Source organism: Scyliorhinus canicula, chromosome 13, assembly GCF_902713615.1.
Source record: "Scyliorhinus canicula chromosome 13, sScyCan1.1, whole genome shotgun sequence".
NCBI classification, from domain to species: domain Eukaryota; kingdom Metazoa; phylum Chordata; class Chondrichthyes; order Carcharhiniformes; family Scyliorhinidae; genus Scyliorhinus; species Scyliorhinus canicula.
Window position 1 is genome coordinate 83619099 of NC_052158.1, and position 15007 is coordinate 83634105.

Consider the following 15007-nt stretch of genomic DNA (forward strand, 5'->3'; position numbering starts at 1 on the left):
ATGATTAGTTTAATTTTCCATTTTGACTATTCAGATAACATCGTTGATGATATGATTTATTCCTACTCATCCTTTGCACACACCCCCTAACCTGCGAAGCGCCAGTCCTTTTGAGTACTCACCTGATACGGCAAAAGAAAGACTTCTCTTGCATACAGTCTGGAGGTGGTGAATCTGCAAGACAGTTACAGTAACAAGTTAGAAAATCACAATAAAATTATTCGAAGAGAAAAGAATGAAATATGGTCTTAAAACTTTGCTGGTAGAGTGAAGTCACACAGCACATTCATTGTTAATGTAGTCTTTTGTGAAAGGTTGTGAAGGCTTAAGTGACTTGGCACAAAATAAGCAAATCTAAAATAGTCACATTTGGCAATACATTTCTCAATCAACGCAATATTTTTCCAAATTGTTAATCACTTCAAATTGAAAAAAATACATTTTCCAGTTAAGCCAGGAAAAAGGCTGAGATCTCCCAATTTATAGGGATCAGGAGAAGCAAAGACAGTTGTGGATTTGTTTTGCTTTACTTAATGTGGAGTAGAAATCTGGAATAGGGGTTCTCTATTAAAGATGAATAACACCACAAGACATAGGAGCAGAATTAGGCCATTCAGCCCATGAGTCTGCTCTGCCATTCAATCATGGCCGATATGTTTCTCATCCCCATACCTCCTGATCACCTTATTAAATCAAGAATGTCACTCTAGTCATCAAAATCAAACTTTCTTGGCCTTTTTAACATTTGCCCCGTTTTGCTTTGGGGATGAAATTCCTCATTGAAAACAAATTCCCTGGAATTCTCATGGCTGTAGAGATGAGGCATGTGTGGGGGCAGCGATAATATATCAGAAGATGAAGAAGCATTTTAGATAAGCTGATAGGCAAGCGGAATATCAAAAGCCAATACAAAACAGAGTAACCCGCTTCAAGGTTCGGAAATATTGTGACCGATTCTTATCCCCACCACTGGATGATAAACAAAAGTCATGACATCTACAGCATGTACCACCCATTCCTATTGAATTCTGGGTCTCTTATCAGTTCGTCAGGGAACAGGCAGGAGATCCATTAACTTTGCTGACATGCAACATCAATTTTCACAAAAGGACTGTGCTGCAATTTACTGATGGACATGTGTGCATGGCGCAGTGCCCCATTGGCAGTAGAATTCAGCAGCCATCCTTGAAGGGACCACTGCAGACCACTCAAAGGAATTGGAAAACATAAGTTAGTAAATGGGTTCTTCATGGGATCAGAAGTGCACACCCCTGATGACTGACCTATCCCTCCCAAGAACCTGCAGTAGTTCGGCTCCACAGTGAAGTTGCCAGATTTCACAAACTCTCTAATCAGCAATCTTCTCACCAGGGGAATATTAATGAGGCCTGACTGTGATAATGATTCGGCCTCAGAGTGCTTAAACAAGTGAGCTGTCAGCTCACTCTGCCTACCTCACACCTGATGGATCAGTCAACTGACTGCAGTTATACGTAGTCATCAGGGATTTCAATTGCGCAATAAATCAGACCAACTCAGAAGAACATAAGCGGACTTAAAGAATGACGCATACATGATTTAATCACACAAGCTCTAATGTACACAATATGAACCTAGGACAATGGTGGTATCATATTTGGAGTAAAAAGTGTGCAATTTTGGGCACCTACCTTCAAGACATAGATAAGATTCAAAAGGGTGACTAGGATTATTATAGAATTTAGAAACTCAAGCCAAGCAAATTTGGGACATAATCACAGCTAAAGTAGACAAAAAGCAGCCTATGTACATGCGTCAATACAGCATTTAAAAGACATGGGTTAAAATAATCAAGCAAGACAAAAGATTAGAAGAAACCTCCCCCCCCCTCCCCAGACAAATGAACACTCAGAGCCTAAATCAGCTTTAGCAGCTTTAAGAGTATCGCCTCAATAAATGCTGGATTAACAGTCTTTTGTGACCAATAATGAAGATAACAAAAATTAGGAGAGATAAATACATAGAATCATGTATGGAATGTACAGCACAGAAACAGGCCACTGGGTCCAACTGGTCCATGTTCCACGGTTCTCCTCCCACCACTCTTAACCTAACCCTCTCAGCAGTGCCTTCTATTCCTTCCCCCGCCCCCCCATGTCTTTACCTAATTTCATTCTGCCATTGGACTCAACTACTCAAAGTAGGAACTTCCTTATTCTAACCACACACTGGGTAAAGAAGCAGCTCCTGAATTGCCTACTAAATTTTATTAACCCATTTTCAGACCGCTATTGTTCTTGCAACCAAAATGCACACATCTCACACTTAATCCACACCAAAATTAATTTGCTAATTACAAACCCATTTTTTACCATCTTGCAATTTGATACTTCATTGTTCACGGTAGTTTCTGCATTGTTGTTAGTTGCTGAGGGAAGGAGGGATGGAGAGCAGGGGGAGGTGGGGGTCGGGGGGGCTTGACGAAGAGATGAAGGAAACATATTAACAAACAGCCAGGGCTGAATAATAGAGATGTGAAGATTGATAATTAATTTGGAAGTCTGCTCAATTGGGGATGGAGAATTTACACATGAATTCTCTCAGCACAATAAATGGCCAAGAGTCCACAATATTCTATTTCCAAGAAAGGCAGGGCAGAATGACCTATTGTTATTGTGTTCTCTCATGTTATAAGGTCACTTGGAAAACTGATCACTGGATTACATAATTGGACAGCTGTATTTTTCAAATCTGTCTACCAACCAGCTGCTGGCAACCATTATGTAATATACATCTCGAGTGCTGCAAGAGGATCGGTTAATATAATAACACACTCACCAGCAGCTGTGCACACACTCCACAGAGGCAGTTGTGATGGCTTTGTAAAGCTGTAGAAAACACCAACATCCTGTGGAGCAAGAAGCTCCGTGAACTTTACATTTTTGAAGACATCCGTATTGCAATTTAGAATGGAGGAGGCTTGGTCAGAGATGTATACAATGTGCCCTGTGATCAGGGAAACAGTCACGGCAAAGATATCCTGCAAAACAGGTCCAAACCAGCAAGTTGAGAAATATACAAATAAAGCAAGTGGGTATTCTTACTTTCAGCTTTTCAAACAAGCTAAATTTTGTACGGTTCTTAATTTACCAAGTAGAGGATGGGTCTGAGTTGTAACGAAACGGAAGTGCTTCAATGGTGAATTGTACTGTAGAAGCTATTGTAGTTTTAGAACCGCTACAAGGAGTTAACTTTCTCAGAGCTTCGTCCAATGTACACTAATTTCAGCTCAGTTCAGTGGAAGCCCCATTTACATGTATAAGTGGGATTTCTGCCTGTATGGAGGTAGAGCATGAAAAGCCCTGCCCCTCTCCACTTCCCCCGCCCCCCCCCCCCCCAAAAAAACAAATGTGCACACATGTATCTCCATTTACAAGTTTAAACAAACTTAAGGAGGAAATAGATGGGTTTTTCATTAGCACTGGATTGAAGGGTTATGGGGAGCGGGCTGTAAGCTGGAGACGAAGCCAAGATCAGATCAGCCATGATCTAATTGAATGGCAGAGCAGGGTCGAGGGGCTGAATTGCCTACTCCTAATTATGGGGTACGGGACAGTCTTATTCCATACCTATCAAACGGTATCCTAGGGTTTTTGCCCGTAAATCCCACTCTGTTCACTTTTATCAAAACCCATCACTCAAATTACTTAATAGTGGTCTCATATTATTTACAGCAGTGGTTTCCAACATCACAGATGTCAGTCTTAAGTCAATTAGATTCACTTTGCTTGATGTCAAGAGACAACAACACAGCCAGTACACTGCCTGTAGCAAAGGCTGTGGGCTCTGAAAATATCCCAGCTGCATTGCTGAAGACTTGTGCCCTAGAACTAGTCACACCCTCAAGTCTAGCTCCTTTAGTACAGCTACAACACTGGCATCTATCTGACAATGTGAAAAATTGCACAAGCGTGCCCTGTTCACAAAAAAGAACAAATCCAATCTGGTCAATTACTGCGCATCAGTCTACTCTTGATCATCATGAAAATGATAAGCAAAGACGTGTTACATTGCAACAGCAATAGGCTATTCGGCCTCTTCTGTCATTTGATTCCTATTTTTGGAAAATAGGAGACAGGTTTTTTGGAAAATAGGAGACAGGTTTAGATAGAGGATCTGGATCGGTGCAGGCTGGGAGGGCCGAAGGGCCTGTTCCTGTGCTGTAATTTTATTTGTTCTTTGTTCTTTTAGATAATGGCAGATCAGTATCTCCATTTATAATTTTTGCTCCATATATAGCATCCCTACAGTGCAGAAGGAGGCCATTTGGCTCATCAGGTCTGTGTCGATCCTCCAAAATAGCATTCCTCTTATGCCCAATCCCCCGTAACCCCACCTAACCTTTGAGCACTCAGGGGCAATTTAGCAAGGTAAATCCACCGTGCCTGCACATCTTTGGACTGCGGGAGGGAAACTGGAGCATCCGGGTGAAATCCAAACAGACATGGGGAGAATGTGCAAACTCCACACAGTCACCCGAGGTCGGAATAGAACACTGGTCCCCCCCCCCCCAATTACGCTGTGAGGCAGTAGTGCTAGCCACTGTGTTATAATCATGCCCAGTTGCACAATGGTTGGCACTGTTGCCTTCACAGCGCCAGGGGCCCGGGTTTGATTCCCGGCTTGGGTCACTGTCTTTCCGGAATCTTCATGTTCCCCAGTGTTTATGTGGGCTTCCCTCCGGGTGCTCGGTTTCCTCCCACAGGTACCGACAGATGTGTTTGTTGGGTGAATTGGACATTCGGAATTTTCCCTTTGTGTACCCAACCTGGTGCCATAGTCTGGCGACTAGGGGATTTTCATATTGCAGTGTTAATGTAAGCCTACTTGTGACACTAATAAAGATTATTGATTAGTATAATTATGTTCCCCAATATACTAACTTCGACAAACTATAAGTTGCTTGGTTTTCATTTAAGGATTAGAGAAATGTTTACAAGGATAGCATTTATATTAACTTTGTGCTGGAAGAACCTATCACAAAGGCTTATGTACGATACATTGTTAATTTTCAGTACTTACAGCATTTTTTCAAGGTGTATTCAGAAGTGATGTTCTCCACCTCATCAACTGTGAAGGAGTTCATACTCAAACTGCTTGGTTCAGGGTCGTCGTTCATTAGAAACTTGTAGTATTCTTCATTAGCTGCCAGCAAAAAGACAGAAAAAACAATAGTTACATTTAAACACTTTTTGAATTTAACAGTGTAATTTAAAATAAAGGATCAATCTCATCTCAAAATACTTAAAGACAGAAGCTATCTTTTCCTTGTGATCCCTCATTTAAAGGCCCCGAGAAAACTTTTAGAACAAAACTGCGGGGCAAGTCATGAAAGAATCTAGTCAAATTCTGATAATGAAATGAAAATTAAGAGTGTATGATTCTTGTCATTACAATGCTTTCCTCTAGGGATGGAACAGCTGGTAAGAGAATAGGAGCGACTTTAGCCCTAACTGGATGGCAGACAAACGTCCAGTTAAAATCGTCCATGTTATTAATCTGCCCTAGCTGTGGGAAGATGACCTGTCTTTAACCTGTTCCCTAAGCAGATGGCAACAAAATGCAGCCAAAACCAGCAGGTTCGGTTACTCATTGGGATCGGACTGCAACTTTAATTTGATTTTCTTTTAGAATCGCCCTCTACATAGTGACAGCTAGCTTTTTGTATTAGTTCCATATATCCTAATATCACAACAGTCTATGCAGGTAGGATACAGGTGCAAGTACGCTCACTTGCCAATCCTCAAAAATGTTAAGTCTCTTCAAAATATATTACTGCAAGCCTACCTCTGACTTGTTTGATACATCGCAGTGCATACTTCAGAGTAGAAAGTGTTCTGGATTTTCCTTTAGTCGTCTTATCAGATGGCAGATGCCTTTTTAAGACACTCAGTGCTTTAATTAACTCTTTCTGTGTCTTTGCTTTAGCAGATTGATCGCTACTGCAATACAAATACAAACTCACAGCTTTAGCCCCATATTTAAAATGATATCTATAAGCAACACTCATTGCCGTCACAAGCTACAACCAAGCAAGTTACATAGATTAATATAAGCAATCAGAAAGCAATAAGGAAACTAGCTTTGCGCCAATTCTTGTCATGGTAGCCATTTCATGCGCTGATATAGTTCGAAACAGTGAACGGTGACTCCACTCTTGACTATTCCCCACTGCCATATTATTGAAAAATAGTTCAGTGAATTTATTCAGAGTGGTTGAGCCATAAAAGCCAGTAATATCCCACTTTTGTTCCACTGTCCACGCTGACTAATCTGAAGCCAGGAAGCATTAGCGCTACAACTCAGCACAAGTCCAGTGGGTTTGAAAAGGGAGTGAAGGAAAGCCAAGGCTCGCGACCTCCTCAGCACTATCGTGTGATCCTTGCGGAAATGTGGAAGGTGGCATCGGGTGACTACGATAATCCACATGGCGGAGTTTTCACTCTTTGGGTCCACAATTAAAAACAGGCAGGTTGGAGGCGATCTCATTGGCAACTTGGAAGTTGTAAAACCATGGGCGGAATTCTCCGCCCTCCCGAGATTCGGCGGGGGCGGGAATTGCGCTACACCGATCGGCAGGCGGGCCTGTGCCGTGGGGGCACTCTTTTTCTTCCGCCCCCGTCATGGCCTTCACCATGGCAGGGGCGGAAGAGACCTCCTCCCCTCCGCATGCGCCGGTATGACGCCAGCAGTCGCTGACGCTCCGGCGCATGCGCGGACTTCTGGCGGCCGGCAAAGGCCTTTCGGCCCCGGCTTGCGGGGCGACAAAGGCCGTCCGCACCGGCCAGCAGAGCGGGAACCACTCCGGCGCGGACCTAGCCCCTAAACGTGCGGAGAATTCCGTACCTTTGGGGAGGCCCGACGCCGGAGTGGTTCATGCCACTTCGTCCCGCCGGGACCCCTCCGCCCCGCCGGATAGGGGAGAATCCCAGCCCATATCTAGCAAAGGATGAAGATATTCAGGAAAAGGATGAAGGGGAAAAAAAAAGCAACACTTAAACTGCTCCATCAGCGTGCCATTATATCTGTTACCTCTATAGCTTGCAGAAGGAAGAAACCCACTATTTTAGGTGATGCGAACATTTAGAATCAGCACAGATCCAGCTTCCCAGACTGTTAAAGGGAATTTATAATTATTAGGTCAGACAGCACAAATTAAAATATCTTGCTTTGTTCATTTCTTACAGATTATGACTGCAACACAGATTTGGCTGGGACTAAAAAATGTACCTGCAACCTGTCGTAGACCAATATTCATAAATGAAGCAATTGGAATGCATCAATGTGTTGCCTTCACTGTAGAAAGCTATCAAAGAAACCTTCTGTATCAATAAAAAGGTGTTGCAAATGTCATGTTTCCAACGGAGGTGGGAGGGAATAGGAAGGAAAAAAATACTTACAAATAGGGGAGGTTTATTAGTTCTCTTAATTACAGACTGGGCTGTTCCCACTGAAAAACTCCCATAGATATGAACTGTCCCCTCAGCATTAATTGGTAACTTGTTCAGAAAGGCAGGTATAGGAAATGGAATGTGATAAACAGGTGTTAAAGCACATGGGTGAGCAGATTAAAGGGAGTTTACTGTGCATACATGTGATGCGTCTAACCACAAGTATTTGTTGCCAGAGTAAATAAATTATTTAAAAAACCATGTTGAGCGGGATTCTCCGGTCTGCCAGCCATGTTTTCCTGGGCGGCATGCCCTCACGGGCAGTGGGATTCTCCATTCCTGCCAATGGAATTTCCCATTTTGGCCACCCCATGCCGCCTGGAAACTCATGGGTGTGGGTGCACTGCTGGCGCAGCAAAGAATCCCGCTGGTTGTATTTTGCATCACTATCATTCCTCACATTAAAGGAGCTAAAAAGAATTACCCAAAAGAGTCAGGAAGAACCAACACCTACCTGCAACCACTTGTTGAAGGATTGTCTTGTTCCGAGCTAGCACTAATGAGACTGAAACCATTTGAGCTGCTGTGAAGTGACAGGCTCTGGGAATTGGAACTGCACAATAAAAAAAAAATTACATTACTTTACCACCAGGTCAGACATTATCCCTGCAATAAAATGTCCAGAGCAACAACAATGTTAAAACATATTCATCAGTTTTACCCATTTACCAAGCATAATCGTCCACCAAGTTATAAACTTAAGTTAGTGTCCAAAGCTCAGGTGGGAAGGGTTGTAATTTAATTAGCAGGCAGCTACAACCCATGGATCGACTGCTGTGGAGCATTGAAAGAGAGAGGCTGGGGTACACAGTAACCTGGAGCAGGTTTGACCCATGATATTCCTGCAGAGCCCAAAGAAGAACTCCTGCTCCTCTGGGCCCCACACAAATGATCTAAACACTTACCTATTCAGGTCTCCTCTGCTGCACTGAGAAGTTGTCCTCAGCAAACATAATCCAGCCAGCCAAAGTGACACTATGGTCCTGCCTGCATCATAAAACCAAGTCATGTCGTTCTTGCCCGATTTAGCGGCGCCTCAGTTATCTATGAAAACCTATGGCAGCTGAATGGAACCAAGGCACCAAATATACCGTTACGTTTTGAATCTTCCTATTGCCTGGCTGGGAGGAGGGAGTTAAAATTGAATCTTTTGTTTCACAGATGATGGATATTGCTTTTGCTGTTCCATATCACGCCACTTGCGTGCTGAAGGGATGCCAGAAGCCAAGTCGCTCTATACATGCACGCAAACTTATCATGGAAGTTCCGAACATCCATTTTACGTCTTAGACGTCTAAACACAGGGACCCAGGATGAGTTACCATTATCTCGACTTACATTGGGATAGTCAATATAAATACTGCAAACATTTCCAGAAAAACAATACAATCAGTAGCTAGTGGTGTCCCTCAGGGATCCGTGTTGGGCCCACAATTGTTCACAATTTACATTGATGATTTGGAGTTGGGGACCAAGGGCAATGTGTCCAAGTTTGCAGATGACACTAAGATGAGTGGTAAAGCGAAAAGTGCAGAGGATACTGGAAGTCTGCAGAGGGATTTGGATAGGTTAAGTGAATGGGCTCAGGTCTGGCAGATGGAATACAATGTTGACAAATGTGAGGTTATCCATTTTGGTAGGAATAACAGCAAACGGGATTATTATTTAAACGATAAAATATTAAAGCATGCCGCTGTTCAGAGAGACTTGGGTGTGCTAGTGCATGAGTCACAGAAGGTTGGTTTACAAGTGCAACAGGTGATTAAGAAGGCAAATGGAATTTTGTCCTTCATTGCTAGAGGGATGGAGTTTAAGACTAGGGAGGTTATGTTGCAATCGTATAAGGTGTTAGTGCGGCCACACCTGGAGTATTGTGTTCAGTTTTGGTCTCCTTACTTGAGAAAGGACGTACTGGCGCTGGAGGGTGTGCAGAGGAGATTCACTAGGTTAATCCCAGAGCTGAAGGGGTTGGATTATGAGGAGAGGTTGAGTAGACTGGGACTGTACTCGTTGGAATTTAGAAGGATGAGGGGGGATCTTATAGAACATTTAAAATTATGAAGGAATAGATAGGATAGATGCGGGCAGGTTGTTTCCACTGGCGGGTGACAGCAGAACTAGGGGGCATAGCCTCAAAATAAGGGGAAGTAGATTTAGAACTGAGTTTAGGAGGAACTTCTTCACCCAAAGGGTTGTGAATCTATGGAATTCCTTGCCCAGTGAAGCAGTTGAGGCTCCTTCATTACATGTTTTTAAGGTAAAGATAGATAGTTTTTTGAAGAATAAAGGGATTAAAGGTTATGGTGTTCGGGCCGGAAAGTGGAGCTGAGTCCACAAAAGATCAGCCATGATCTCATTGAATGGCGGAGCAGGCTCGAGGGGCCAGATGGCCTACTCCTGCTCCTAGTTCTTATGTTCTTATGTTCTTATTAAACTCAAGGCTTATTGCTCAATTGGAATCTGGTTTACACAGGAAGACTGGGTGCAAGTCATAGGCATGCACAACAAACAGTTCAGCAAGATTTTATTGAAACAATACGTACAGTTAAAAAAAATACACAACATAATTGAAAGCAAGGTGCTCTCACCAAATAAGAGAACCGTGACAGTTTCTTGAAAACAAAAATGCTACATTTGTCAAAAAAAACCTGTTAATTCAGAAAAATTATTTTCTGAACTAAAATCCATCCACCCTTATCCTAACGCAAGAGGTAAAACAAAAATCCCTTTCAGGATAGATTTTCTGTGCACGTTTTGCAATGAATCAATGAGGTTTCTGGAGAGTCATGATTTTGCTGTAGAGGAGAGGTGTCATCCTCATGTTTATTTTTAACTCCCAACATTTTGTTATTTATTTTGATGTCTTCTATAGGTAGCCATTTGTATCTTGTGTTCACTAATTTTTCTGCAAAAAGCAAAGCAGTAAATCCCATTTATTAGGATGGGGCAATGTGTCAGGGAATGCCGTGTAGGGAATGAGCACTGGAGTACAAAGTTCTAATGGTGTGGAAAATTCTCCAGGGAAGGTACCTTGTGTAGCATTAGAATTATCCAGGAATTTATTTTTATTTTTTAAATTTGTTCATGTGATGTGGGCATCGCTAGCTATGTCAGCATTTATTTCCCACATCGTTGTGGATCTATAGTCACATCTAGGCCAGACCGAGTAAGGACGACAGATTCCCTTCCCTAAAAGACATTAGTGAACCAGATGGGTTTTTACGACAATCGACATGGTCACTTTAAACTTTTAATTCCAGATTTTTTTTACTGAATTCAAATTTCACCATCTGCCATGGAGGGATCCAAACTCGAGTTCCCAGAGCATTACCCTGGGTCTCTGGATTACTAGCCCTGCGACAATACCACTTCGCCACTGCCTCCTCCTACGCATGGAATTCTTGGAACACCTCAAGTACAAGAATGAAGGTAGTATAATAATGTAGTAAGCTACATCATCCACTTAAATCAACTTTTTAAATGTGCTTGTAGCAAATTACCCCCATTTTTAAAGCGGCGTATTCACTTAAGTCAGATGGGTCACCACCTATAGTGGCAGAGGAATGTGGTTTGTGCATTTCAGCTTTTGCATGCAAATTACGGATAGCAATTTCCCAAAGCTCTTAAAATGCTTTTGAAATGGCTGTGCCTGCAGACTCCTCCAGCAGTTGTGTAATATCATTGCAGCACATATCCGGCCTTGAACACAACGCACATGTGAGCAACAGCCTGTGTTATACAATCACAGTTACGTGATCTTTTGAATGCTTCATGGTCAATACCACTTCAATCCAACTGGTTCTAGAAGGCACGCAATCACAAAACCTGAACTATTTCCCATTTGATGGGCCATTTTAGAGCCGGAGTATGCAAAAGAAAATTCAACAAAATCTTTCAAAGGAAAAAATGCAAGAGGAAGATTGTCACCTAAACCATCTTCCCACTTCACTGCAAATTGTTGATTCACGATACACATATTATCTAATTAGTCACTTGGCTCACACTTGAGATTCTCTATACAGGTACTAATGAACGGTTTGAATCTTATCTCAAGATATTTACTTCAAAATTTCAATTAAAAAAAGACAAGAGTGAATAGCATCCATTTAGACTCAAAAGGTCGCAGTTTCAGTTCACAATCTATGCCCGGTTAGGATCACAGCAGACAGAGCTCATCAGTATGTTAGAGAGCCGAAAGCCAGTCCAGGTTCTCGCTACTAATTTTCATTCATTGCCTAATGCTGGAAGGAGATGCTAAACGAGCCTCAACTGTGAACCCTGCCCCAATAATGTACAGATTGCAGACAGTAGATTTGCGGATGCACAGCCATTTGGGCAAGGTCCTGGGTGCAAGTGAGGAAAGAGACCATCTCCGCACGTAATCAAATATCTTCAGGCAAGGCGAAGATTTAAAAAGATATTTGTAAATGTACGTATCTTGTATAGAACTAGAATTGCTGACATAGCTCAATAACCTAAAGAGGAATAAGTGAGCTGCAGGATATCACTTTATTGATCTCTAAAAGAGTGCCAATCATTAAAGCAAATAAATTGAATGGCATAAGAATAAAACAATGGCATTGATGCCATCAAAACAAGTTTAATTCCTTTGAAGATGCACTTTTTATCTGAACTAAAAGATGTTTTCCCATAAGATCACTTAAACTCCTACAACTGTCCGTTATTGGTATTACATTCTTTATCAGCATTAAAGATAGCATTAACCAAAGAAAAAGAAAATGCCAAACCTCAATACTGTACATCCATAATACTTTAAATACATGAGTAGAAGTTACTTGGAACCAACCTGGCAGTAGGATTAATTTTTTCAAATGAGAGAGGCATGAAAGGAAGCCTCTTATTTCGGATATATACTTCATCAAATCTTCGTTTTCTTTTCTTTGTATTAGTACTTCAAAATTACACAGCAAACATAAGTATGTCATATTTTATAACGTGACACAAGAGAAACAAAGTATATACTATTTGACAGCTACAGCATAGTCATGCAGCAGTTTGTCTGACATTAGAAAAAAGGGTAAGCGTATAATTTGTACAAGTTATTTCCCTAAATTACGAATATGGATTTTTTTCAAATTACAATCCATTTCATATTTATTGCTGATACATGCAACAAGTTCAACATTGCTTGAGCAACGAAATGAACATGTTTGGCAAAGCTGCAAAAGACAGTTAAAGATTTAGCTCCAGGTTACTTGAATTTGCACATCTGAAACATTAAAAAAATATAATTTGGGTCAAAGTGACTACTGGAAAGTACTGGATGATCAATATTGCAACACCCCAAATAAAAGTTAAAACTAGAATGACGCAAAGTAAAATAGTTAAACAGCACAAGGAGTAGGACAAGAGTAAAAAGGATTTATTTCTTCCTTGATCTCCTTTGAATTAAATGCTGTTGAGCTGGTGGGCCACCCACACTTCCTCCTCCTCCTCTAACATTGTAGCTATGAAACCTGCTAGTAGGAAATATGCACGATCAAGAAGGTTGGCTCTACCTTACAGTTTTCCTTTCACGTGGGAAAGTGCATGACCTTCACACAGCACAGATCAAAAGCTCATCAGGTAACTGCTTGAAAGAGGAGATGGGAAAGCTATAGTGCAAAGCAACATGCCACTATGGTCACACTCACTTTGAAACTTAAAAGCAACAGGACTACAGTAATACATTATCAAATATTCGATCAACAGGCATCATCAAATGGAACTTGACAATACTGTCAATTGCAGAACATACAGTTGATATGTAAAAGTGCATCTGTATTGATTTTACCAGTGAAACTTGAACTTTCATATTTATTGCTTTCGATAATTACATAGATGCATGGAGTAGTAGGCAAGTGTCACTAAATGCACATCACCAGATCAAACACATTCAGCACACATTAGAATATTGCAGGTGGTTTGAGGGCACACACTTTGATGCATGCAACAATAATACACAAAAGTAACAAGAGAAATTTCCAAAAGACATGAATTTCAATGTCGATATTATTCCATTATAATGCAATTACTAGCTTGTACTGGTACTCTGTCAGATCTGTTTTACAATTGTCTTCCAATAAGAAACCCATTATGATTTACCCATAATCAATGTAGCAGAAAAAAGACAATAGTTTTGTCATCAGTTTTATGCAAACTTTTTCTGGTGGGGATAAGAGACAAGGGAGAGGAGAACACTGGAAGGTTCCAGCTGAATTTTCCGACCTTTTTTCCATCTCTGTTTTGGAACACTCTTGGACATTTAAAAAAAAAGACACTTCAAACTGATAAACTGAAAAGAAAAATACTACAGTTGTGATAAACCAATTCTTATTACTTCCAATGTTAGTTGTTCAACTCAACAAAAGTGTCAAACAAAACCTTAGTAAATGTGATCGAAGTCACTTGACAAATCACATTTTTTGAAATGTATTCAGTGTTAATTCCACAATGAAACACTCAACAAGCCTAATTAGAGTGAAAGTCCAGAATAAATTGGTGACAATATCAATAGGGATGGATCAACAGGCATGCGCTATTAAATCCTCCTTCTGGCAGCACAGACCTTTTTTCAAACTGGAGGAGCAATAATGCACTCCATTGCTTTAAGTGCAATTTTAGAGTCTCCTACCTTTTGCTGCTCTCCAATGAATCCAAGAGTAAAGCTGAATCTTTTCCATTTTGGCTGGCGCTACTGCTCGAGCTCTCGGAAAATTCATTCCCATTTGAATCAGTCCCACTTGAGCTTTTCATCTCCACATCATCATGCAACTGTTGCACTTCCTGATCTTGTGCTTGATCCTGAATATTGGCACCACTTGAATGCAGGACCAACTCAGACTCTTGGAACCCAGATTCCAAATAAGTGGCCATTCTCTGATGCCAGTCTAAGGATGGAGAATAGGAAGCAACTTTTAAAAAAAAACTGTAACCAAGGCAGGGGTCAGAAACATAGGGGCGCGATTTTCCCAAACGGGAAAGTGCTGACAAGCGCGTTTCGCCGCATGTTTCCCGGTGAAGGGGCTGAATCACAAAGCCTCAGGTACCTCACGAATTTTCACATTAGAGTGAGGCTTACTACCTTGCTCTAACATGCAGATTTGCCTAAACATGATCCTGCCCATTGTGGGCGGGATTTACATTTCAACGTCTCGAGTGATCGCGTTGGATCTTGGGAGGCGTGGCAAGCTGGGTAGATCCTGGGAGCGGGGTCGCATGGCTTTCATCAGTCATGCTGCGCCACAGCAAGCATCCTATGGCAGAGTGTGGCCGTTGGATCCCGCCCATACAGTTCAGTGTTCTTCTCCTTGGGTACTTTATTAAAGTGCAGCGGATTGATGATGTCACAAGGTCACAAAAACATATTTAAAGTCACATATTCCCAATTTTAATCCCCTACAACCAGTTTTCATATACTGAGAAGGTGCTCATTCACCGTGAAACCCTGTAAAAACCACCATAAAACAGAACTAATGCAAAAGTATTCACAAGAAAGTTGCTTGTTGATGTCCTAT

At 41.5% G+C, this 15007-nt stretch overlaps 1 protein-coding gene across 1 annotated transcript in view; it reads right to left on the reverse strand.

Moving 5' to 3' along the window:
• The window catches only part of LOC119976003 (period circadian protein homolog 2-like), a 51524-nt gene that overhangs the window by 33613 nt on the left and 2904 nt on the right, over nucleotides 1–15007 (reverse strand). Inside the window, 8 exon segments of the mRNA XM_038816027.1 lie at nucleotides 123–174; nucleotides 2818–3019; nucleotides 5062–5076; nucleotides 5078–5184; nucleotides 5827–5981; nucleotides 7945–8043; nucleotides 12298–12402; nucleotides 14125–14380. Coding sequence (XP_038671955.1) covers nucleotides 123–174; nucleotides 2818–3019; nucleotides 5062–5076; nucleotides 5078–5184; nucleotides 5827–5981; nucleotides 7945–8043; nucleotides 12298–12402; nucleotides 14125–14366 — 977 coding nt within the window. The 5' untranslated portion in view covers nucleotides 14367–14380.